Here is a 25,775-nt window from a genome sequence, read left to right on the forward strand (position 1 = left end):
GCTGGTCCGCCGCAGCCCTTTCCACCACCTTGCCCAGGAACGCTAGGTGCGACACCGGGCGGTAGTTGGCAGGGTCCTGCGGGTCCAGTGTTGGTTTTTTCAGGAGAGGGCGCACCACCGTCTCCTTCAGCCGCTCGGGGAATTCCCCGGAACTCAGGGAAAGGTTGATAATATCCCTGAGTTGGCCTCCTATCCCCTCTCCACTCCCCTTGAGAAGCCAAGAGGGACAGGGATCAAGGGGGCAGGTGGTCGCCCTGACCGACCCCAGCAACTTGTCCCCTTCAGAAGAAGAGAGCCGTCTGAAGCCATCAAACCTCTCTGCCAAAGACGGCCAACAGGTCTCCAGTTCGTTTACTGTATTAATTGTGACAGGAAGGTTATGGCGAAGGTTGAGTTCAAATCCCCTGGTCCAGATGAAATGCACCCAAGAGTACTCAAAGAACTTTCCAGAGAACTTGCACAGCCCTTGTCCATCATCTTCGGAACCTCTTTAAGGACTGGAGATGTCCCGGAGGACTGGAAAAGAGCAAACGTTATTCCGATCTTCAAAAAAGGGAGGAAGGATGACCCGGGAAACTACAGACCAGTGAGTCTGACCTCTGTTGTGGGGAAGATAATGGAGCAGATATTAAAGGGAGCGATCTGCAAACATCTGGAGGACAATTTGGTGATCCAAGGAAGTCAGCATGGATTTGTCTCCAACAGGTCCTGCCAGACCAACCTAGTTTCCTTTTTTGACCAAGTAACAGGTTTGCTGGATCGGGGAAATTTGGTTGATGTCGTTTACTTGGATTTTAGTAAAGCTTTTGACAAGGTTCCCCATGATGTTCTGATGGATAAGTTGAAGGACTGCAATCTGGATTTTCAGATCGTTAGGTGGATAGGGAATTGGTTAGAGAACCGCACTCAAAGAGTTGTTGTCAATGGTGTTTCATCAGACTGGAGAGAGGTGAGTAGTGGGGTACCTCAGGGTTCGGTGCTCGGCCCGGTACTTTTTAACATATTTATTAATGATCTAGATGACGGGGTGGAGGGACTACTTATCAAGTTTGCAGATGACACCAAATTGGGAGGACTGGCAAATACTCCGGAAGATAGAGACAGAGTTCAACGAGATCTGAACACAATGGAAAAATGGGCAAATGAGAACAAGATGCAATTTAATAAAGATAAGTGTAAAGTTCTGCATCTGGGTCAGAAAAATGAAAAGCATGCCTACTGGATGGGGGGTACGCTTCTAGGTAGCACTGTGTGTGAACGAGACCTTGGGGTACTTGTGGATTGTAAACTAAACATGAGCAGGCAGTGTGATGCAGCGGTAAAAAAGGCAAATGCCATTTTGGGCTGTATCAACAGAGGCATCACATCAAAATCACAAGATGTCATAGTCCCATTGTATACGGCGCTGGTCAGACCACACCTGGAGTACTGTGTGCAGTTCTGGAGGCCTCACTTCAAGAAGGACATCGATAAAATTGAAAGGGTACAGAGGAGAGCGACGAAGATGATCTGGGGCCAAGCGACCAAGCCCTATGAAGATAGGTTGAGGGACTTGGGAATGTCCAGCCTGGAGAAAAGGAGGTTGAGAGGGGACATGATAGCCCTCTTTAAGTATTTGAAAGGTTGTCACTTGGAGAAGGGCAGGATGCTGTTTCTGCTGGCTGCAGAGGAGAGGACACGCAGTAATGGGTTTAAACTTCAAGTACAACGATATAGGCTAGATATCAGGAAAAAGTTTTTCACAGTCAGAGTAGTTCAGCAGTGGAATAGGCTGCCTAAGGAGGTGGTGAGCGCCCCCTCACTGGAAGTCTTCAAGCAAAGGTTGGATACACACTTTTCTTGGATGCTTTAGGATGGTTAGGGCTAATCCTGCGTTGAGCAGGGGGTTGGACTAGATGGCCTGTATGGCCCCTTCCAACTCTATGATTCTATGATTCTATTCTATGACAAGACTTTATCCGCAAAAAAGCTCGCTAATGCCTCGCAGCCAAGTGCCAATTGACTAATATTTTAGCGCCCCTGAAGGGTGGTAAGGGATCTAACTACCCTAAATAATTGGGCCGGGCGAGAGCTTGCGGACGCGATTTCCGTGGCGAAGAACTCTCGCTTCGCCACTTTCACCGCCATTTCATACGCCCTCATAAGTGTGCGATAAGATGTTCTTGCAGCTTCGTCGCGAGTCTTCCGCCACACTCGCTCTAGTCGTCTCACCTCCCTCTTCTTTTCCCGGAGCACCCCCATGTACCAGGGGGCCCGTTTGAGTCGAGGGCAGAGAGTACGCTTAGGGGCAATCTCATCTATAGCGGCTGTCAGACGGGACTGCCAGTCCTCTATTAACGCCGCCAGTGAGTTGCCAGGAGGCATCAGGTCCCGCAGAGCATTCCGGAAACCAATTGGATCCATGAGTCTCTGCGGGCGGGCAAAAGTGCGCCCGCTGCCCAACTGGGGAGGGGGTGGCATCCCAAACCGGACCCACAGGGCATAGTGGTCTGACCATGGCACGGCCAAAGCTGGCTCCAGAACCACCTCTATCCCGGCACCAAAAATCAAGTCAAGCGTGTGGCCGGCGTGATGAGTGGGACTGGCAACAAATTGCGAGAGCCCTAGTGTCGCCATGGATGACACCAGGTCCCCACCAAGTCCTGAAGTGGGCAAGTCCGCGTGGACATTGAAGTCACCCAGGATTAAGAGCCTAGGGAACTGCAACGCCCAGGCGGCCGCCGCTTCTAGCAGGCGGGGCAGGGCATCTGGTGGCGTGTTGGGCAGACGGTATACCAGCCAGATGGCCGCGCTCTCGACCGAGCCCCACCCAATACCGACACACTCCACTCCACTGATTTCCGGCACCGGGAGAGCCCTGCATGCGAGAGTCTCCCGGGCCAGAATTGCCACCCCCTCTCCCCTCTTATGGGTCCAAGATTGGTGTAGGACCGAGAATCCTGGGGGGGGGGCAGTTCTTTCAAGGCCACCGACCCCCCCTCCCTCACCCAGGTCTCGGTCACGCAAGCAAGGTCCGCCCCCGACTCTGCAAAGAAATGCTGCAGAGTGGAGGTCTTGTTCTTAATTGACCTTGCATTGCATAGGACCAAGATCGGACCCTCCCTAGCCTCCACCCTCACAGCCCTGGGGATGGGACGGAGGTTAGAAGGGGATCGAGGACACCCAGGGCGCCGGCCGTGTCTCCACCGCCAGGTCCTATGCGGGACACCAGTGCTCCCACCCCTTCTCTTGTCCAACCTCCTCCCCTAGCCATAGCGCCCCTGGCCCATGATCGTTTGGATCCCGGCCCCAGCATCTGCCATCTCTCCCAGGAGACCTTCCCTCTCCATGTGCCCCCCTTGAGAGAGGACATCAATCCTAACTCCTATGCTAAATCCCGCCTCCTCCCCAGCTGCATTAACCCTCCCTAACCCTCCCGACCCCACTGTCACCACCCTCCCCCCTCCCCTCCTAATCTAACAGCTGGAGAGGTGGGCAGCACTGTAGGGGTGAGATCCCGCCTATCTCAGTTTACACCTTTACTTTGGATCACTTGTATCACTTGACCAGCCTTGCTGTGGGTTGTTTCTTGTCCTGTAGGAGCATTTGGTCGATTGTTGAATGATTAGCATAGGTGTGAATGTAACTAGCCAGCCCAGGATTTTATGAAGGGGTCTCATGTTTGAAGCTGTGGGAACAACCATCTTTCCCACCATCTTTCCCACCACCGATGGACGAGTGGAGGACCCCAAGGGTCTGTCCCAGGGCCTGTGTTGTTCAACATATTTATAAATGTTTTGGATGAGGGATTAGAGGGGATACTTATTAAATTTGCAGATGATACTAAACTGGGAGGGGTATGACAAGTCATGTCAGACCAACATTATCTCTTTTTTCGAGAAAGTGACTACCTTGCTGGATCAGGGGAATGCTTTGGACATAGTTTATCTGAATTTCAGTAAAGCTTTTCATAAGGTTCCACGTGATATTCTTGTTCACAAGTTGTTAAAATGCGGTATGGATCCTAATTCTGTTAGGTGGATCAATAACTGGTTGACAAATCGTACCCAGAGGGAACTTGTTAATGGTTCAGCATCCTCTTGGAGAAGAGTGACAAGTGGAGTGCCCCAGGGATCTGTCCTGGGGCCTGTGTTGTCCAACATATTTATAAATGATTTGGATGAGGGATTAGAGGGGATACTTATTAAATTTGCAGACGATACTAAACTGGGAGGGGTAGCAAACACAACCAAAGACAGCAACAGAATACAGAACGATCTTGATAGGCTCGAGACGTGGGCAAAACTGAATAAAATGAAGTTCAATAGGGACAAATGTAACATTCTGCATTTAGGTAGGAAAAACCAAATACACCAATATAGGATGGGGGAGATTTGTCTTGGCAGTAGCAAATCAGCTTTCCTCTCCTTAAGTCTGCTGCCTTTATAGGTTAGTTTGTTTACTTCTGGGTTTAATTTGTTCTTTTTGCTTTCTGGCTCTTGCCTGCTATTGCTTTCCTGGTTCTCTGCCCGAGCTGCATAGCGATTTGATATTGGCATTTTGTAAAGGCAAGAATCATAGAATCATAGAATCATAGAGTTGGAAGGGGCCATTCAGGCCATCTAGTCCAACCCCCTGCTCAACGCAGGATCAGCCCTAAGCATCCTAAAGCATCCAAGAAAAGTATGTATCCAACCTTTGCTTGAAGACTGCCAGTGAGGGGGAGCTCACCACCTCCTTAGGCAGCCTATTCCACTGCTGAACTACTCTGACTGTGAATATTTTTTTTCCTGATATCGTTGTATTTGTAGTTTAAAACCATTACTGCGTGTCCTTTCTGTGCAGCCAATGAGAACAGCATCCTGCCCTCCTCCAAATGACAGCCTTTCAAATACTTAAAGAGGGCTATCATGTCCCCTCTCAACCTCCTTTTCTCCAAGCTGAACATTCCCAAGTCCCTCAACCTATCTTCATAGGACTTGGTCCCTTGGCCCCAGATAATCTTCGTCGCTCTCCTCTGTACCCTTTCAATTTTATCGATGTCCTTCTTGAAGTGAGGCCTCCAGAACTGCACACAGTATTCCAGGTGTGGTCTGACCAGTGCCGTATACAATGGGACTATGACATCTTGTGATTTTGATGTGATGCCCCTGTTGATACAGCCCAAAATGGCATTTGCCTTTTTTACCGCTGCATCACACTGCCTGCTCATGTTTAGTTTCCAATCCACAAGTACCCCAAGGTCTCGTTCACACACAGTGTTACCTAGAAGCGTATCCCCCATCCAGTAGGCATGCTTTTCATTTTTCTGACCCAGATGTAGAACGTTACACTTATCTTTATTAAATTGCATCTTGTTCTCATTTGCCCATTTTTCCATTGTGTTCAGATCTCGTTGAACTATGTCTCTAACTTCCGGAGTATTTGCCGGTCCTCCCAATTTGGTGTCATCTGCAAACTTGATGAGTAGTCCCTCCACCCCCTCATCTAGATCATTAATAAATATGTTAAAAAGTACCGGGCCAAGCACCGAGCCCTGAGGTACCCCGCTACTCACCTCTCTCCAGTCTGATGAAACACCATTGACAACAACTCTTTGAGTGCGGTTCTCTCACCAGTTCCCTATCCACCTAACTATCTGAAAATCCAGATTGCAGTCCTTCAACTTATCCATCAGAACATCATAGGGAACCCTATCTAAAGCTTTACTAAAATCCAAGTAAATGACATCAACCGAATTTCCCCGATCCAGCAAACTTGTTACTTGGTCAAAAAAGGAAACCAGGTTGGTCTGGCCTGTTGGAGACAAATCCATGCTGACTTCTTGGATCACCAAATTGTCCTCCAGATGTTTGCAGATCGCTCTCTTTAATATCTGCTCCATTATCTTCCCCACAACAGAGGTCAGACTCACTGGTCTGTAGTTTCCTGGGTCATCCTTCCTCCCTTTTTTGAATATCGGAATAACGTTTGCTCTCTTCCAGTCCTCCGGGACATCTCCAGTCCTTAAAGAGGTCCCAAAGATGATGGACAAGGGCTGTGCAAGTTCTCTGGAAAGTTCTTTGAGTACTCTTGGGTGCATTTCATCCGGACCAGGGGATTTGAACTCATCCAGTGCAGCTAAATGCCTCTCGACAACCGCTCTGTCCATGTCAACCTGCCACCCAGACACTGTCCTTTGGCTACGGCCATCTCTAGATGTGCCTAAACACTTTGACCTGTGGGGAAAGAGTTTTTCTTTGGCAAATAATCATCAATCTTCTTATGTTTACTGGCTGGCAATAACTCTTCCTCCTTAGGGTTGCCATTTCTTCTTCGTTTATTTCCGCTCATCTTTATTATTTTAATGATGACTTTACTAAGGAGCCACAACAAAATACAATGTCCCAATAATTGTGAGCCAAAAGAAGGTTTGAAGATAAAACTTCTTGCCTATGAGTTCTAATTAAAGAGAGTCAGGATGTTGCTATATTCCACAGCTGGGTGGGACGGAGGCGAAATCACAAGCTGTCTGCTGATTATGTGTTGGCAGATTCTCTCAAGTACAGCACACCAATTAAGACTCCCAGAAGACTATAACAGTAGCATGAAAGAGAAGTAAAGAAGTAAATCATTAACTGTCCAAATAAAAGATAAAATACTTCCCTGAGAGCATCACTCGCTTTGTTCTCTCCTCACCGTCACCATCTTCTTTGATTGTCTTGGCAGTAGCATGTGCAAGAAGGATCTAGGAGTCTTAGTAGACCATACACAGAACATGAGTCAGCAGTGTGACGCGGTGGCTAAAAAGGCAAATGGGATTTGGGGCTGTATCAAAGGCAGTATTGTGTCCAGATCACGGGAGGTGATGGTACCGCTTGACTCTGCTCTGGTTCGGGCTCACTTGGAGTCCTGTGTTCAGTTTTGGGCACCTCAGTTGAAGAGGGATGTAGACAAACTGGAGCATGTCCAGAGGAGGGCAACCAACAAAGATGGTGAGGGGTTTGGAGACCAAGATGTATGAAGAAAGGTTGGGGGAGCTTGGTCTGTTTAGCCTGGAGAGGAGACGACTGAGAGGGGATCTGATAACCATTTTCAAATACTTGAGGGGCTGTCAGAGAGAAGATGGAGCAGAGTTGTTTTCTGTTGCCCCAAGGGGTTGGACCAGAAACAATGGGATGAAATTAATTCAAAAGAATTTTCAGCTAATTATCCAGAAGAAGTTCCTGACAGAGCAGTTCCTCAGTGGAACGGCGTATTTGGAAGGTGTTGTTGTTGTTGTTAGGTGCGAAGTCATGTCCGACCCATCGCGACCCCATGGACAATGATCCTCCAGGCCTTCCTGTCCTCTACCATTCCCCGGAGTCCATTTAAGTTTGCACTGACTGCTTCAGTGACTCCATCCGGCACCTCATTCTCTGTTGTCCCCTTCTTCTTTTGCCTTAGATCGCTCCCAGTATTAGGCTCTTCTCCAGGGAGTCCTTCCTTCTCATGAGGTGGCCAAAGTATTTGAGTTTCATCTTCAGGATCTGGCCTTCTAAGGAGCAGGGAGGGCTGATCTCCTCTAGGACTGACCGGTTTGATCGCCTTGCAGTCCAAGGGACTCACAAGAGTCTTCTCCAGCACCAGAGTTCAAAAGCCTCAATTCTTTGACACTCGGCCTTCCTTATGGAGTTCTCTTTCTTTGGACGTTCTTAATCAGAGGCTAGAGAGTCATCTGTCAGAAATGCTGATTTTATGAACTTAGATTGTGAATGGATGGGCAGGAAGGGATGTGCCAGGGTTTGTCTCTTGTGGCCCTTCCTGGCATGCCCAGGGAATTGCTGGTGGCCACTGTGGGATGGGAGGTGAATTCCCTCCAGGCGAGGCTGGATTGTGCAGGAGGTTGGCCTAGATAACCCTGGAGATCCCTTTCAACTCTATGATTTTATGAGGTTGGCTGGGTGGGGAGTCTAGGCAATGGGCATTTTTGACCCACACCGGACTGGTGGGTTGGGAGGGACAAAGAGGGATTACTTTGCCAGGGGTTTTATAGTTGTAGTATATTGTTATTTCACGGGGGTTTTATTGTAAACCACCATGAGCTGGCTTGGACCAAGAGTGGCAGTCAATAAATGAAATAAATATCCAGGGCCACCCTTCCCACAGCACTCCAGGTGGAGGTAGGGCTGCACACGAAACAACCGAGATGCGAGCCTTCCCTGCGTGGCTGAAGTGCTCTCCGTCTTCTGCCCGGGGCGGCTTTCGCTGCCAGTGCTCCAAGCAATGCAGGAACCTTTTCTGTTTCAGTCTTTGGGGTGCTGCTGGGTGTTCTCTCCTGCCCCCCCCCGGGGCTGGCCTAGGAGGGGCCTTCAGGCTTCCGTGGCCGTGGGGGTTTGGCCCTGGCACAGCAGCTGCTGCGGCTGCCCAGGCAGACCCAGCGGTGAGTATTGGTGAGAAAGACAACCGAAAGGATGCCAGCCTGGATTCAGAGGGGCTGGCAGCAGAGGCGGGGGGGGGGGAGGGGAGCCTGTTTCTCTTTTGTGTGTGATTCTTGACGGCTGCAGCTGCACATTGTGTGAGACGTGCTTTGTACATTTGCTTCCTCAGGCCATGGGCTCCTTTGTCAAGGAAAGCCAGCTTCGTCTCTGTCTTATGTGATTCATGTTGTAGGACGTGCTCTGGGTATAATGTGTGTTTGTGTAATGTGCCTTGGCGCCACTTCTTTTAGATTTTCAGGATTCATTTTTTTTTTGTAATAATTTTATCATTTATTATTATATAAAGTATTTACAGAAAAGGAAAAGAGAAAAAAAGCGACCAGCTGATATGGTTTGCCATCCTCTTTTAACATACATATTCAGTTCCCATCACATATTAATCCTAATCTAGAGGTTTTTATCATCTTTCTTAGCAAAATGATTGTTAATACATATGAGAGTATGATCTGTTATAAGAATATATTCTATTATTATCTTAAGTGATATAAAGTCGGTCCCCTTCATATATTGGCCCTGACCTAAGAGTTACTGCTGCTGTCTTGTTGATACATATGAAGTATAGTTTGCCGTCCTCTTTTAGCATACATATTAGCATACATATTCAGTTCCCATCACATAATGATCCTGATCTAGAAGTTATTACCATCTTTCTTAGCAGAGTAATTGTTGATACATATGAGAGTATAATCTATTATAAGAATATATTCTGTTATTGTCTTAGGTAATATAAAATCAGTTCCCTTCATATATTGGCCCTGACCTAGAAGTTACTGCTGCTGTCTTTCCCACAGGAAACCAGGAGAATGCTCCACTGTTCATCACATCCTTCAGGTGGTCGCAGAAAATAAAATTGTATTTTTTCCATAGTGTCGCCTGATAATTCCTGTATAGAGTATTTCTGGCCCTTCTGTCAGGGCCAAAGAAGTCTCTTGCTTGATTCTTGCTTGCAGTCGCCTTTAAATAGGCTCTGTATACTTTGTCAATCCGGATCTCTTCCTCTGGTCGCACAGAGATATCTCCTGATAGCTTCCTGCGTGCTGTCGCCTTTGAATAGACTCTATTTATTTTGTTGATCCAAATCACTTCCTGCTCTAAATAGACTTCCAGGTTTTCGGTGCTTTCCTTCCTTAAATCTGTTTTCCCAAGTTCTTCCAAGGTGCTTTTGATTTTTACGTCCCTAGCTCTCTCCCCCTCCTGTTGATTAACTTCCAGACATTGAATTCTCGTTTGAAGTATTGTTGGCTGAGTTGTGTTTTCATCAGCTGTTTTTTCCAAACCGTCGGTTCTGTCTAAAAGCTCTTTCTTAGTCTTTTGGATTTAATTTTCCAGCTTGTTGACTGCTTTCAGTATTTTTGAGTTCCCTTCGCATAACAAATGGAAAAGCTGTGCCTTAGTTAATTCTTCCATAGTTCTAGGCAGTCACAGATTATAAACAGAAAGTCTCGTGAGGTCTCGCGGGAGCTCGAGCGATCCAAAACTATCAGTTTGTCGATCTCCGTATAAAGTCAACGTCCCCCACTGAACTCTTTCCAACAAATCTTTAAAGTCTCTCTTTTCTTTAAGCTCTCTCTTTGTTTGATTAATGAGTGTGACTATCTGGGAGCTCCCAATTAACGGAAGAATTCACTTGTAAATTGGTTGAGAAGGGGGGGGGAAGAGCTTGTGAGGAAAAGAAAGGAAAAACCAGAACACTCACAGTCTTTACTGTTGCAGACTTCAGCTCCTATCAGTCTGGTAAAAGATGATCTGGGAAGAATGTAGGGTCAGCTGGTCATTTCAAGCTTAGAAAGTTATTTACGACAAGGGCGCCATCATGACCTTGAGCACATGCCGCGGCGATCCGGAGAGCTTAGTCTCCCTCCCTCTCCACGGATCTGTAGGACCCTCAGGATGCCGTTCCCGGTTCCTGGGGTGACCGGCGAGCAGATTTGCGTATCTGCTCAGGTCTGCCAGGTGCGGTTGCTCCTGACCCTCGGCATAGCTTAAGAGCCGGACAGAAGCCCAGCTAATACGGCGCCATCTTCAGTCGTCTAAAACAGGATTCATTTTGATCCTAATGAGTGTTTATTAGAAGATCACCAGGAATCAGTTCGAAATCCTGATCAGTTGTGTAGGGTAACGTTTTGGCACGTGGGGGCCGCATTAGTGTACCTCATGCCTAAAGAGGGCCACATCTTAAAACCAAAATGTAACAAAAATACTCCACATGCCAGTTGGTGACGGCTTGGTGTGCTCTCTCCCAGTGCTGCCCTCTGTCTGCGACCCCGGGCAGAGGCAGAACATCAAGAGCGCAAGATGCCACAGTCCCCCTGTCTGCTGCATTAGTCAGCCCCCACCTGGAGTCCCGGGTGCAGTTCTGGAGGCCCCCCTTCACAAAGGATAGGGACAAAACTGAGCAGGTTCAGAGGAGAGTGACCAAGCCCTGGGAGGAAAGGCCGAGGGAATTGGGAATGTTCACACTGGAGAAGGGGAGGATGGGAGGGGATATGATTGCTGTCTTTAATTATTTGAAAAGTTGTAACTTAGAGGAGGGCAGGGAAAGGTTCCTGTTGGCAGCAGATAATAGAGCCTGCAGCAATATGTGTAGAACGATATCAGCTAGGTACCAGGGGGGAAAAATGCACCATTAGAGTAGTCCAGCAGTGGAAGGGGCTGCCTGAGGAGGTGGGGAGGTCCCCCTCACTGGCCGTCTTCACACAGCAACTAGGCAGATCCTTCTCCTGGATGCTTGAGGCTGATCCTGCCCTGAGCAGGCGGTGGGACCTATATGGCACTAAGTACAACCAACCACCTTCCTTTGTTTTGTAATCACTGGGGGATGGGAAATGATTCTCTGTCAGCTTTTCTCAACTTTTTTACCCTTGAGAAACCCGAGAACCTTCTTCAGGCTTAGAGGAACCCCAGAAGTGGTGCAATTGTGCAGAATCGGGCTGGGAAGCAGAGCTGTGTTCAGGGCCACCTTGAATGTTTAATGGACTCCCAGCCAGGCCCACGAAGGAGCCCCCGGGCCTCCCCAAACCCTGCTTGAGAAAGCCTGACCTTTACACTCACGGGACCTCCAGCTCACCTTCTAGGGCCCAGAAGCAGAAAGCGAAGGAAGAACAGATTCACGGGGTGGGATTTTCATCCACTTCAAATAAGGTTCCAGTTCATTCTTTTCGGTCCTTTTGCCTACATTTTGTTTTGCTGATTCAGAAGGAAACATGGACAAAATTCTCAGCACAAACAGTGATCATGCCAACAAGTACCTTTTGGGGTGTTCATCGTGTCCCCAGTGCTCTTTTGTCCAGTCCCTAGATGCAATGTAGACATTCGTGCTTACTGCTAGGACAGAGAGCAGAACACTATGAGGGAAGCAAAATGAGACTGCAGCCCCCAAAGGAAGATGCTTGCTTATGAGGAGACCTGTAGACTGCTTGCATCCCAAGCCAGAACAAAGGCTTCTGGCAAAGAGGAAGGGGTCTGGCTTGCAGGTGGCCCACTTTGTTACTGATCCCCAGGAGAGCACAAATCAGAAGTGTGTGTGTGTGTGTGTGTGTGTGTGTGTGTGTGTGTGTGTGTGTGTGTACACTGCACGGTCTCCAAGCAGCCAGGGGCTGGGGGCTGGGGAAGCAGGCAAAGGGTGTGCGTTGGAGGAATGAAGGCTGGTGCTGCTGGAGTCTCCTGTGCACAGCAACAAGGCTGCGAATCCGTGCCCCCCCCAGCTCCCACATCCAGTCAGGAGCTGAAGCTGGGCAGGGCAGGGCAGGGCAGGGCAGGGCAGGGCAGGGCAGGGCAGGGCAGGGCAGGCGGCCTGTTCATATTGCCTATTCCTATCGGCCGCCAGACTGTCGCCCTGCTGGCTGCCTTTCTCCTCTTCCTTGGGCAGGTGGGACCCTCATCAGTTTTGCAGGGCCTGTAGGACTGAATTAGTCCACCATGGTTGGCCCCCGATAACAACCCCCAATAAATGCCGGGGGGGGGGGTGGAAGACCAGCTCCTGCTCCCAAGTTTAGTTGGGGGCACAACAATTAATACTGTTCTATGAAATGTTCTTCTCTGCCCTGAGCAGCACCGGAAGGGTGGGTTAAGATACAATTTCATTTATTTATGCCGCCAGCTGGGCGATCTTGGCTGGTTGAGTTCTCTCAGCCCCACCTCCCTCACAGGGTGTCTGTGGTGGGGAGAGGAAGGGGAGGGGACTGTAAGCTGCTTTGAGCCACCCTCGGGCAGTAAAAACCAGCTCTTAAAGGTGACACAAGAGCCAAACTCAGTTCTCACTCATGTCTGTTAATTCTTTCATGGTCTGTATGCTAACTTGCTGCTATTCACAGGTCTTACCAATGCTTTAACACTTGCTCAGCATTTTGACTCCTGGCAACCCACCCCCATTATATGATAGAGGAGAAAGTGTGGTTCCCCTGTCCCCGAAGAAGGGGGCCTGCACCCAAATGTTTATATGGGGAAATAAAGGTTGTGGGCCTTCAGGGTGCCCCTGGATTCAAACTGTGTCCTGCTGCCCCGAGTTCAAGCATTGCCACTGGGCCCGCATAGGATTGCACAGGGGACAGAGCCTTCCTGCAGGGATGTTGTGCACACTTTCCTTGCCTCAACTTCCCACTGTGGCCACAGAATCCCTCTTGACACAAAATGACCCCTCTTTTTTCCAGAGACCTGTGGGGTGTACAGAGTGGGGAGAGGGCCTGATGGAAAGACAGATTGTGCCAAATGGGTGAAGTTTTAGAACAAGGCACCTTCCTGTCTACACTTGGAATTGTAGACTTCTAGAGCTGGAAGGGGCTGTACAGGCCACCTAGTCCCACCCCCTGCTCAACGCAGGATGAGAAGTAGCTGTCCAGCTGCTGCTTGAAGACTGCCTTAATCTTCACTAACATCACTGGTGAAGGACAGGCTGGAGCACCACAGAAGAAGACCCGGAGGACCACTCCCTGAGGATGCTGTGGACCCAAGCACCTGCCCCAGTCTGGGAACCAAGGGTGCCCACGGGCCTTTCATGACTGAGTTGGGTGACAAAGCAGCAACAGGACCAGTTAATGAAATGGTGTTACAGGTTCCTGTCTGAGAACCCAAGCCCCTTTAAATCCTTTGACAGTATGCCATAAATACCACAGTGTGGATTTCCTGGAACACAAGAGGATCCCCGCTGGACCAGACCAAGGAGGGTCCCTCTAGCCCAGCATCACAGAGAGGCTACCCTGTTTTCTCTGGAGGTCTAGGGTTGGGCACAAACCATTTCACAACTGTAAACTCATCATGTATTTGGCCAGTTCTTGCCTCCCCATACCTCTCAAACATTTCCTGGACTTTTTGTCCAGCTGAGTTAACAGTTTGGACCATTTAATCCCTTCATTTCCCTTCCCATTCCAAATGGAGGGAAGTGGAAGAGAGGTTTTAAATGGCTGGCAGCCCTTTCAGTCTCCTCGTGGGTAGGGGCACATGCCAGCCACTTAAAACCTCCCTTTGGAAGGTGAAAAATGCAAAACAGAGGTTTGGAAAAACAACCTGCCATTTTAGTGATCCATCTCCCTCCCACCCATGTGCAAACCGGAAGAGAGAGCTTGATCACTGAACTGGCTTGAGCCTCCCCCTTCTGGCCTGGCCAGAACGTTCCCACAAGTAGACACATTCTTAACCTATACTGCTACTCCTCCCCTCTTCTTTATGGCCACGCCCCTATCAAATAAATTATTCCCCTCAGTCCTATTATTCCAGTTGTGTTTATCCCACCAAGTTTCTGTAGTGCCTGTTGGGGAATAGTTCCCTTCCTTTATAGGCCTTCTCGTTCTTCCTGCTTGTTTCCCACAGGCTCTGCATTCGTGTAGAGGTATCGTAATCCTTCATTTGTGTCTCCCAGGGTTTTAGTTTTTGAATTCACCTGTAGGGCAATGCTTCCCTGCATGTGTGCCATTTGCTGCAAATCTGCTGCAGGGTTCCCATCTACAATTATTGTCATCAAACTAGGTGTTGAATTTCTGTCTCGCTCCCGCATTGGACTTAGTGTAAAGCTTTCCTCAACAGATCTGCCTGGCTCTTCACAAATATATTTTCCCAACTTTGTGGGGCGCAAGCAATCCCTCAACAGAATAGCCTCATCCCAATAGCATAAGCCACGGTCCAAAAATCCAAACCCTTCTCAATGATACTAATGACGTGGCCTGGTTGGTGCTGTCAAATGGTTGTGGCCTTAATGTGTATCTTTCCACCATCCCCCCACCTCATGTGTGTATAGTTCCCACTATGGGTCTTCAGTGTGCTATCTACTGATGTGTAAATTCCCTGGCCGTCCTGTGGGGAGCTGCTTTTGTACTGTGAATCATGTTGGCATTCATTGAAGCTTTGGTCTGTACAAGCTGTGGAGGTTCCAGTTCTCTTCGGGAGATTCCAGGATCTGGACAAGGTCTGATAACTGGTTGGAGGATTGGTTCCTTTTCATCTGCACGCCTATTACAGACAGACAGAATGTTTATTCGGTTGATTGACCCATATAAATAATTCATCAATAGAAACTGCAATCCATTATAAAAGTTAGATGTGTGTAGTAAAAAAATACAAAAGTATTGCTGCATTAAAATATTAAGATAATAAAACAATGTTAAAACAGTGTATTGATGGAAACAAATAATATGTTATTGTAGGTGGGGGGGGGAGGGTTATAACATGTAAAGAAGAAGGGGAAGAAACCTCAAAGGAGTTAACTGCAGGGACAGGGAATCAATACATCTTCTAGAACAGTCTGTTAACCCAAGTGACAAGGTGGCCTATCTCTTACCCATTACTGTCATTCAGACATTCTTTCCCATCTAATTCTCATGGAGATGTAAAGGAATTTTGCTACCATGTTAGAAATGAGTGGGTCTTTATCCCTTAGCAAAAATTTAACTAGAGTGTCCCTATTATGAGATGATAAGGATGAGTGTCCAGTGTAGTGGGATAGTAAAGGAAGGATCAGATGTTTTCGGGAGCTTTCATAAAAAGGACAATATAGTAAGATGTGCGAAATTGTCTCAGGCCGGGCGTTATCACAGGGGCATATACTTAGCTCCAGCGGACGATTGAGAACCCTGCCCTCGAGGGAGGCTGAGGGGGAATGAGTTAAAACGTGCTCTTGAGAAGGCCCAGCGGTAGTTTGCTATTGGGATGTTTGTGAGATACGGAGCGGGAGTATTTCCTGGCCAACCTTTCAGAGTGCTGGAGATTCTAGGAAGAACTGAGAATTCCTCCTGAGAGTCTATATCAGAAAGACGTTGCCGTACGGCAGCTTTGGCTGTTTTAAGGCCAAGTTCTATTAGATGGTTTGGATCGAGGCCCAGAGTTCGGATTTTTCCAATGATTTTTCTATTCCATGGGAATTGCGAGGAGACTGCTAAAAATTTCAGGATTAGTCCCTTAGGATAGAGGTAAATTTTTAGCCAGTAATTGATGGTTGTCAGCCAGGCACGGATTTCTACCTTCAGAAGGCCAGATTCTTGGTGTAGAACAACATTTGGTGTGGTTAGGTGTTTTATAAAGATCTCTCAAAAATTTTGATTGCACTCTTTCAAGCAACACATAACTCCTGTAAGGACCCAATTCGGTACCATATAGGATTTTTTGCTAATACCTTCGCAGAATAAAGCTTCAGGGCTGCTGGAATAAATTTACCACCTTTGGTATGAAAGAATCTAAGGATGGCTAGAGCACTTTTTTTTTTGCGGAATCTGTTACCGAATGTATATGGACGTAATGGCCACCGTTATATTGGAAGCTGACTCCTAAGTACCTAAAACACTTAACCTGATCAATTATGTCCCCATCATTATACCAGCGTTGTTTCTGGAACCTGTTGTTACAGTGCATTATTTGTTTTCTTATAGTTAATATTTAGATGTTCTTCTTTGCATTGTTGGCTTAAAATAAGCAGAGTGCGTTTAAGGCCAATTTTGGTTTGTGAAAGGATCACAGCGTCGTCCGCATACATAAGGATTGGTATTTTCTTATTGTCCAACTTAGGGGAATGGATATCAGAGTTCTGAAAGCGTCAACATAGAAGTTAAATAAGAAGGGGACTAGGATACAACCCTGTCTCACAGCTTTCTGAGTGTTCACTGATTTTGTTAGGTTACCCTCGTTGCTAAATCTCACTTGCAATCTGGTGTCCTTATGTAATATGACCATCAAATGTAGCAGCCTTTTATCAATGGAGGAATTGGCCAGCTTGGCCCACAATTGGTTTCTTGGGATGGTATCAAAAGCAGCCTTGAGATCAATGAAAGCTGCATATAGGGAGCCCAATAGCTGCTGTGACATCTGCATGCCTATGTTATTCAGTGTGTTATGGTTAGATGAGTCTATTACCTCTAGAGAATTCATTGTCCTTCCTTGTCTCCTACATTCTCATCTCCCCACTTGAGTTCCTATCCTTGAGTTTCATGGAGAGTTCCCAGCAATCTGGATTGTTGTCCCTTTGAAGTTTCCTGTGTTAATTGAATCCCACAAGTGGGGGTTGGGCAAAGGTGTTATATACTATGTAACTGCACTGGAACTACAGTGCTGACAATGCTTATGTTTGAGTGACCTTGCTTGCTCTAGAATAAACCTCTGTTTTGCATTTAGTCGAAGACTGTGTTTTCTTGGCAATGAAGAAACCTGACACAGTCGTTTATTTGCATTATTTTTCTTTCCCTTCCTAAGCCATGGCCATTAACAGGGAGAACTGACAAAATCACAACCTGTGCTCCCAAATCCTTCACTTTCCCCCCCAGAGCCACACAGTCTTTTTTAATATGCTCCATCTTGCATTGGGCAGTATCATTTGTTCCCACATGAATGAGGAGAAAGGGATCATGATTGGTGGGCTGTGCTAGTCTTTCCAGCCTTTCTGTGACATCCTGGATGGGCTCACCAGGTGGACAGTGGCCCTCTCAAGACAAGTGCAGTCGACACACTCCTGTGGTTCCGCGTCAATATCTACAGGCAGTTCCTGTAATCTTTTACTGAGATTCAAAGGGGCAGAACATCTTATTTTTCTATACCTATTTGTAACTTTCCTCCAAGTGTTGTCCTCGTGTATTGAGTTCTCCTCTGTTTAGTGAGATATTCCCCCCCCCCCGAAAAGTGATTCAGGAGTTCTGTTCAAGAACTCTTCACCCCCCCCCCCTTTACAGAATACAGTGTGGACAGGCATGTCTTCCTCTCTGGTCGAGCTACCAACTTACACTTGTTACAAGTCTAATTGCAGTTACCCTGAGGTACTGCCTCAGCTCCATCACCTGGCATGCCACTTGGGTCCATTGCAGAAGTAGTTTGCATCTTCCTAAACTCCCCTAAGAGAGCCGCTTGTGGCGCAGAGTGGTAAGGCAGCCGTCTGAAAGCTCTGCCCATGAGGCTGGGAGTTCAATCCCAGCAGCCGGCTCAAGGTTGACTCAGCCTTCCATCCTTCCGAGGTCGGTAAAATGAGTACCCAGCTTGCTGGGGGGGGGGGTAAATGGTAATGACTGGGGAAGGCACTGGCAAACCACCCCGTATTGAGTCTGCCATGAAAACGCTGGAGGGCGTCACCCCAAGGGTCAGACATGACTCGGTGCTTGCACAGGTGATACCTTTACCTTGACCTTTAAACTCCCCTAAATACTTACAGAAACTTCAGCTTGACCCCCAGCAGGAGCCTTTTCTAGTGCAAACTCATCAGAGGGTTGAATCAGCTGTCAGCCCCAGGCAAGCCTCCCTCTCATCTTTGCATAACAATCAACCACCTAATCCAAGCAGCTGCAGCCATTTACCACCCAGGCAATGAACAGACAAAAACAACACTTACTCAAACAGCCCCCACTCTCCTGAAACTTATACACCCTCCCACACTGTAAGAACAAAAAGAAGCAGCACTCACCACTACAGCAGCTCACCACCTGGCTCCTTCTCCTTCCCTGGCCTAGCTGCCTGTGCGTTCATACAACTCAAAGGAGAGCCCTGTTGGATTGACAAAAGCCCCACCTAGTCCTCCATCCTGCCTCACTCGGCGGCCAACAGGCTGGGGGGGAGGGCCAGAAGCAGGGCACCAATGCCACAAGCCTCCCCAATGTGCTAATTATAGGATTGGTGCAAGAAGTCATGCTCCAGCTATTTTGCAATCTCCCCCCCCACACACACACACACTTCCCTCCAACCTGGGAGATGAGGGAGCGGCTGATTCCCACCTTTCCACTCCCATTGGGGCTGACTCAGTCGGGCTTCTTGAGCTCCTGTGAGAGTGATTCTGCCACCATTCAGGGGACCTGCGTGGGAAAGGGAAGAGGAAGGCAGGGCAGGAGCTGCCATCCCTCCGCCAGCCGCTCCACGTTGACCTGCAGATGAGGCAGCCTGGGCCCTGTCAGCAACATTGGCTGCTTGCAAAGTGGACTGAAGTGAACAAGGAAGCAGCTGGAGTCCATGTGCTTGCCCTGATGGGAGGAGGCTGAACCTGGTGTGTGTGAGCCCTGGTGGCAACACGGTGCACAGACATCCTTCTTTGGAACCGGAGAAGGCCTCAGAGGTGTCACCACCTGACACAATGAGGCACTCCACCCATGGCTCAGTCTCAAAATCTAGCTTTTCAATTTTCTTTTAAAGAAAGACGTTAAGGAGTCGAAGGGCTTACAGAATAGCAAAAGGAAGTCTTCTGGTATTTTGTTTGATAGTTGTGATAGTATGTGATAGTTTGCAAAAAAATCTGGGTTTCTAGAATGGGCAGTTCCCCCCCCCCAGCAACAGGGGAGTGTGGGTTAAATCTGAGGGTCTCCCTGCGTGGCCCTAGGGAAAATGGAGGCTGCAGTGTTTGCAATTCATGCTTTACAGGTGGAGTGGACATGGAACATGGATTTCAACTCCTTTGTCAGCCTCCTTTTGAAGCCTGAGATGTCCAGAAGTTCATGGAACTTGGCTCCATCCACAACGGTGGGTCAACCCTGAGCAGGGCCAGGGCCCGTGATAGGAGTAGGCAGCCTTGGCCCCCAGGCCCTGTTTGTGGCTCGGCGTGTCAGAGCGGGGGGCTTCTCTTCTGATCCCTTAGTGTTCTTATGCTGCTTCATTTGGGGGAAAGGTTGTTTGTTTATTTATTATTTATTTATTATTTAAATTTATATTCCGCTGTTCCCAATTGGGCTCACGGCGGTTTGCATAATAAAAGAATAAAAACACAATAAAACCCATAAAAACCCATAATTACAATTTCTAAAGATGACAAGACGGCAAGTGAAAAAAACTAACTAATCTCACCCTCTCGACCAACCAGGCCCAGCCTTCTGACCGTCTTACTGGTGAAAGTGGGGAGACAGATCTATTTATTGACAGATGGGCAAAAGGACATGGGGGGTCTCAGATTGAATAGTGGGCCCCGCCCTGTCCTCAACCATATGCCTGGCGGAAGAGCTCCGTCTTGCAGGCCCTGTAGAAAGTTGACAACTCCGACAGGGCCCTTAGCTCTTCTGGGAGCTCATTCCACCAGGTTGGGGCCAGGACCGAAAAGGCCCTGGCCAAGGTCAAGGCCAGGCAAGCGTCCTGACTACCCGGGACTACCAGTAAGTTCATACCTGCAAAGCGAAGAGCCCTGCGGGGAGCATAAGCAACCAAGTGGTCCCACAGATAAACAGGACCCAGACCGCGTATAGCCTTAAAGGTCAAAACCAAGACCTTGAACTTGATCCAGAAACAGTGCAGATGTCGAAGCACCGGTATATGTGCCCTCCAGGATGTCCCAGTGAGGACCTTGGCAGCCGCATTTTGTACCAGCTGTAACTTCTGGATCAAAGACAAGGGCAGGCCCACGTAGAGCGAATTACAGAAGTCTAGTCTGGAAGTGACCGTTGCATGGATCACTGTGGCCAAGTGGTCCGAGGACAGGTCGGGCGCTAGTAGCCTGGTTTGGTGAAGATGGAAAAAAGCCGTCTGGGCTACTTTTGTGACCTGAGCCTCTATGGAAAGGGAAGCATCAAAGGTCACTCCCAGATTCCTGGCGACCAGTGCAGGTGTTAATTGCACCCCGTCCAGGCATGGGAGATGCGCTTCCTGGTCCTGCCCTCTTCTTCCTAACCACAGGACCTCCATCTTGGCAGGGTTGAGTTTCAAGTGACTCTGCCTGAGCCATCCAGCCACTGCTTCCAAACAACTGCCAAATATTTTCGGGGGGGGGGGGGAATCTGGCCATCCATTAGGAAGCCATCCATTAGGAAGTAGAGCCATCCATTAGGAAGTAGAGCTGGGTGTCATCCGCATATTGGTGGCATCCCAGCCCATAGCCCCGGACCAGCTGGGCATCCCAGCCCATAGCCCTGGAGAGTATTGCCCCCTGCGGAACCCCACACGGGAGCCCACAAGGGTCAGATAGCTGATCCCCTACTGCAAGCTTCTGTGTCCGGTTCCGGAGAAGGGAGACCAGGCATTGCAGCACAGTCCCTCTAATCCCGGTTCTGGCAAGGCAGTGAGCCAATATCTCGTGGTCGACCACATCAAATGCAGCCGACAGATCTAACAACACGAGTATGGCGGAGCCGCCTCGATCCAGCTGGCACCGGATATCATCCATCAGGGCGACCAGTACGGTCTCCAACCCATGGCCAGGACGGAAGCCAGACCCGTATAGGTCAAGGGCTGAAGTTCCCTCCAGAAATGCCAGGAGCTGATCTGCCACGGCCCGCTCTATCACCTTGCCCAGAAACGCAAGATGTGAGACTGGGTGGGGCCCCGCGAGTTCAGCGACGTTTTTTTTCAGTAGGGCGGACCACTGCTTCCTTAAGTCCTTCGGGAAACTCCCCAGATGTCAAGGAGAGGTTGATAATCTCCCTCAAAGAATCACAGAATCCTAGAGTGGGAAGGGGCCACGCAGGCCATCTAGTCCAACCCCCTGCTCAACGCAGGATCGGCCCAGAGCATCCTGAAGCATGGACCTCCTATCCGTCGGTCACCCGATTTGAGCAAGCAAGGCGGACAGGGATCGAAGGGGCAGGTGGTCGCTCTCACTGAACCTGGCCACCTGTCCTCTTCGGTTAAAGGGTTTGGGACTGAGAGCTGCAGAGGAGACCTGACACAGCTGTAAGGTTTCCAGGAGTGGATTCCGTGTGACTTGCTGAATCCGACCATCCTTAAATCTGTAAGAAAGGCGGGGGTGGGGAGGGAAGCGCTCGGGCTGCAGAGCACCTTTCATGGGAGGGACTCCCTCTGCCCCCACCGATGGTCTCCGAGAAGGCTTGGGGCAGGAAGTGGCCAGAGTGGTTTTCTCGCCTACAGACCAGCCCTGGGGGATCCGGAGCCGCAGTGTAAGGAGGCCACTTGCTGCCGGGGCCGAGCACAGACCAGCCGCGTCTCTCCCCTCCCGGGGCCTGGGATCGAGTGAGGAGCGGCCGGGGAAGCAGCAGCAGCAGCGATGCTCCAGAGGAAGCGCAGCGTCTCTTTCGGAGGCCACAGATGGTGCGTCTCCCTTCCCTTGTCATGCAGAGGAGGGGGGGGGGAGGCTCCTTTCCATTGCCAGCTTGGTGTAGCGGCTGGGAGGGCAGACTTCTCATCTGGTGAGCCCGGTTGGATTCCCACATGCAGCCAGCTGGGTGACCTTGGGCTTGCCATGGCGCTGATAAAGCTGTTCTGACTGGGCAGGAATATGAGGGCTCTCTCAGCCCCACCTCCCTCACAGGGGAGAGGAAAGTGGCATATAAGAACCACTCTTCTTCTTCTTCTTCTTCTTCTTCTTCTTCTTCTTCTTCTTCTTCTTCTTCTTCTTCTTCTTCTTCTTCTTCTTCTTCTTCTTCTTCTTCTTCTTCAGTGATCTCAGGGCTCTCTCAGCCTCACCAACCTCACAGGGTGTCTGTTGTGGGGAGAGGAAAGGGAAGGCGGTTGTAAGCCACCTTGAGACTCCTTCTGGTAGAGAAAAGCAGCATATAAGAATCAACTCTTCTTCAGTGATATCAGGGCTCTCTCACAGGGTGTCTGTTGTGGGGAGAGGAAGGGAAGGCAGTTGGAAGCTGCTTTGAGACTCCTTTGGGTAGAGAAAAGTGGTATATAGGGACCAATTCTTCCTCTTCCTCTTCCTCTTCCTCTTTGTGCCTTGGCCAATGCATTGATCATGGATTCCATGTGTGGGGTGGGAATCATGAAGGTGGGTATTGAGGGAGACCTCCTGGTAATGTGGTCTTTAAAAACAAAGAAACAAACAGTTTCTCTTGCTAAGGGGTTCAAATTTTATTTTATGTCTATTTATTTTTGCATATATATACCACCCTCCCTTGCGCTAAGAGCAGTTTACAGGGAATGTGAGTTGTGTAACAGCACAAGATAAATTCGGTAACTGTTTATGACTGTGAGGTATCATCAACCATAGCAATAACCATAATGTTATCAACACTAAAACATTTTCCACAGTCAACATTACGTTCGCAACCTTGCACAGTGGCCTGTCTGACTGGGAGGGGCTCTGGGGCCCAATGGATGTTGTTCGCTGACCGCAAGCGAATGCCTGGTGGAGGAGCTCCCATTTGCAGGCCCTGCAGAGCTGTGTTAGCTCCAGCAGGACCCAGACCTCGTCTGGGAGCTCATCCCACCAGGTGGGGGCCAGGACAGAGAACGTTCTGGTTCTGGTTCTGGTTCTGGTTCTGGTTCTGGTTGAGGCCAGGCCGGCTTCCTTGGGTGGGAATCACCAGGAGGTTGGAGATGGCTCTTTGACGGACATAAGCAGTAGGGAGGTCTGGACCCAAACTGTGTATGGCCTTTATTTAAATTATTCAGATTAAATTACTCCACTGTTAGGGGACTAGAAGGCAGACTGGGGCACCTTTGCTTACATGTATCTATTTTGTTTTGCCTTTTGGTACTGTCCATTGGGTTTTCCCAAATTGCAATGGTCTTCCCAGTTGCAATATATGGCTGTGAAAGTTGGACCATAAGGAAGGCCGAGCGTCAAAGAATTGACACTTTTGAACTCTGGTGCTGGAGAAGACTCCTGCGAGTCCCTTGGACTGCAAGGCGAACAAACCGGTCAGTCCTAGAGGAGATCAGCCCTGACTGCTCCTTAGAAGGCCAGATCCTGAAGATGAAACTCAAATACTTTGGCCACCTCATGAGGAGGAAGGACTCCCTTGAGAAGAGCCTAATGCTGGGAGCGATCGAGGGCAAAAGAAGAAGGGGGAGACAGAGAATGAGGTGGCTGGATGGAGTCACTGAAGCAGTTGGTGCAAACTTAAATGGACTCAGGGGAATGGTAGAGGACAGGAAGGCCTGGAGGATCATTGTCCATGGGGTCGCAATGGGTCGGACACAACTTTGCACCTAACAACAACAACAAATCTATTTTGTATGATATTAACATGCTTGTGTGCATCTGTATTAGAATTATAGAATCATAGAGTTAGAAGGGACTTCCAGGGTCATCTACTCCAACCCCCTGCACAAGGCAGGAACTCAAAACTACTTGCCCACCAATGTCATGATAAAGTGGTTCCCCCCTTTTTTTTCCTTCTTTATTAGTGTATTGGTATAGGGCCAAAGTTCATACAATTCTACAAGATTAATGTTAAGCATTTAATTCAAATCTGAAAATATGGTGTTGAATATTTGTCAGGATGGCTCTTAGACTGTGGTATGTGACACCAAAAGTGATTGTCTGAAATGTGGTAACTAAGTAGGCCTCTTTTCCTAAATGTGGTGGAAATGTGAAAAAGCTGATAAGTTTTGGGCAAAGGTTCATACCATTGTGTAGTTAATGTGGGGTCTTAGATTTCCTATCTAAGCTGAATCTGTATTATAGAAGACTGGGGAAGGAAAGGGAGAAGCAATGTTTGAAATCTTTTCTTTATTCTTCTTCTGTACACTTTTAAGGCAATATAATTGTAAGTGCTGGAAATGTATATATATAAAACTACCTGCCCACCCACAGTGACCCCAAGAGGCACAGGTCATGAGAGTAACATGGCAAACCTTCTACCACCTGTGGCAAGCCAAGCTACTAGTACCCTATTTGGCCCGAGAGCATCTGGCTACAGTGATCCATGCGACGGTTACCTCTAGATTTCTGCTACTCACTCTATGCAGGACTTCCCTTAAGCTTTATCCACTGTAACTGGTCCAGAATGCCGTGGCCAGGATCCTAACAAATACACTGTGGAGGGCACACATGAGGCCTGCTCTAAAACAACTGCTCTGGCGCCTGGTTGAGTTAAGGATGTTTTGTTAACCACCTTCAAGGCCATAAGCAGTCCAGGCCCAGCCTCCCTGCCCGTACCCCACAAAGAGCCCCATGCTCTGCCACCACCAACGGGCTGAGGGTCCCTTCCCCCGAAGAAATACCTTGGACCTCAGCTAGGGTCAGAACCTTCTTGGTCCTGGCCCCCACCTGGTGGAACGGGCTCCCTGAGGAGATCAGGACTAGGGTTGTGCAAGGGGGCCCCGATTCGGACCATTTTGGGTTCGGCTTCGGCTGATTAGGACCGATTCGGGTTCATCAGAATTGATTCGGAGCCAATGCAAGTCAATGGCGCCTTTCCCGGGGGCTGGGGGGGGGAGGGGGTGTAATTTGCACCCCTCAAACCTATTGGGCAGCTCAGGGAGGGTCTTCTCTGACTCCCCTGACAGTTTCAAGGGGCACAATCCTAGGGGTTCCCAAAGAGGGTACCCCTATCAGCTCCATTGGATATAATGGGGATTCGGATTCTTTATTTTGACCTTGATTCCCCATAGACTTCTATGGGAAATGGTCTTTGGGAGCCCCTAGGATGGGACCCCCTGGTGCAATATCACTAGAATTTTCAGGGGGCTGAGGGAAGACCATCTCTGAGCTCCCCTGCAAGTTTCAAGACGATTGGACTAAGGGGTCAAATTCTAGGGGCTCCCAAAGAGGGTGACACAATCCCCATAGACTTTCATGGTGGGAAAAATAATTTCAACAAGTTAATTAACCAGGAAATTGGTAATTCACCTGCTATGGTGGGGCAGTGGCCAGGGCCTGGATTTCTGGGGGGCTTCTGCCCTCCTCTGCCCCCCGGGTGTGTTCCAAACCCTGGAAAGGGCCTGAGTGCCGGGACAGACAGGGGCAAAAATGGCCCCGGGGAGGGGTGGGAGGGAACGGGCAGAGCAGCTTCGTCCTGGCTCCCAGTGGCCCTTCCTTGATCGGACTGCCTTGTGGGGGTGGCCGCTGGCTGTGGCTCCTGCCCACTTGGCACAGGACCCCTCCCAGGCTGCCTCCCATGAGGACTTCCTGTGAGAGCCTTCATGGCCAGTCCACCCCTACTGGTTTTGGACAGCCGTTTCTTTCTTCTCAGGTGGCTGCAGGCCCAATTCTCTTTGCTGCTGGGACCCACAGGGAGGGGGAACCCCCCCCCCCGGTAGTAAACTAGATAGTAAAGA

At 49.1% G+C, this 25,775-nt stretch overlaps 1 protein-coding gene across 2 annotated transcripts in view; it reads left to right on the forward strand.

The window, feature by feature from the left end:
* The window catches only part of RAP1GAP2 (RAP1 GTPase activating protein 2), a 189,445-nt gene that overhangs the window by 13,399 nt on the left and 150,271 nt on the right, over positions 1-25,775 (forward strand). Inside the window, exons 2-3 of one of the 2 annotated variants that reach the window (XM_077312245.1) lie at positions 19,248-19,346; positions 21,675-21,854. The exons of the other annotated variant lie outside the window; for it this stretch is intronic. Coding sequence (XP_077168360.1) covers positions 21,811-21,854 — 44 coding nt within the window. The 5' untranslated portion in view covers positions 19,248-19,346; positions 21,675-21,810. The remainder of the gene's footprint in view (positions 1-19,247; positions 19,347-21,674; positions 21,855-25,775) is intronic. 2 annotated transcript variants of the gene reach the window in all.

This window comes from Paroedura picta, chromosome 15 (genome assembly GCF_049243985.1).
Source record: "Paroedura picta isolate Pp20150507F chromosome 15, Ppicta_v3.0, whole genome shotgun sequence".
In the NCBI taxonomy this organism is placed as follows: domain Eukaryota; kingdom Metazoa; phylum Chordata; class Lepidosauria; order Squamata; family Gekkonidae; genus Paroedura; species Paroedura picta.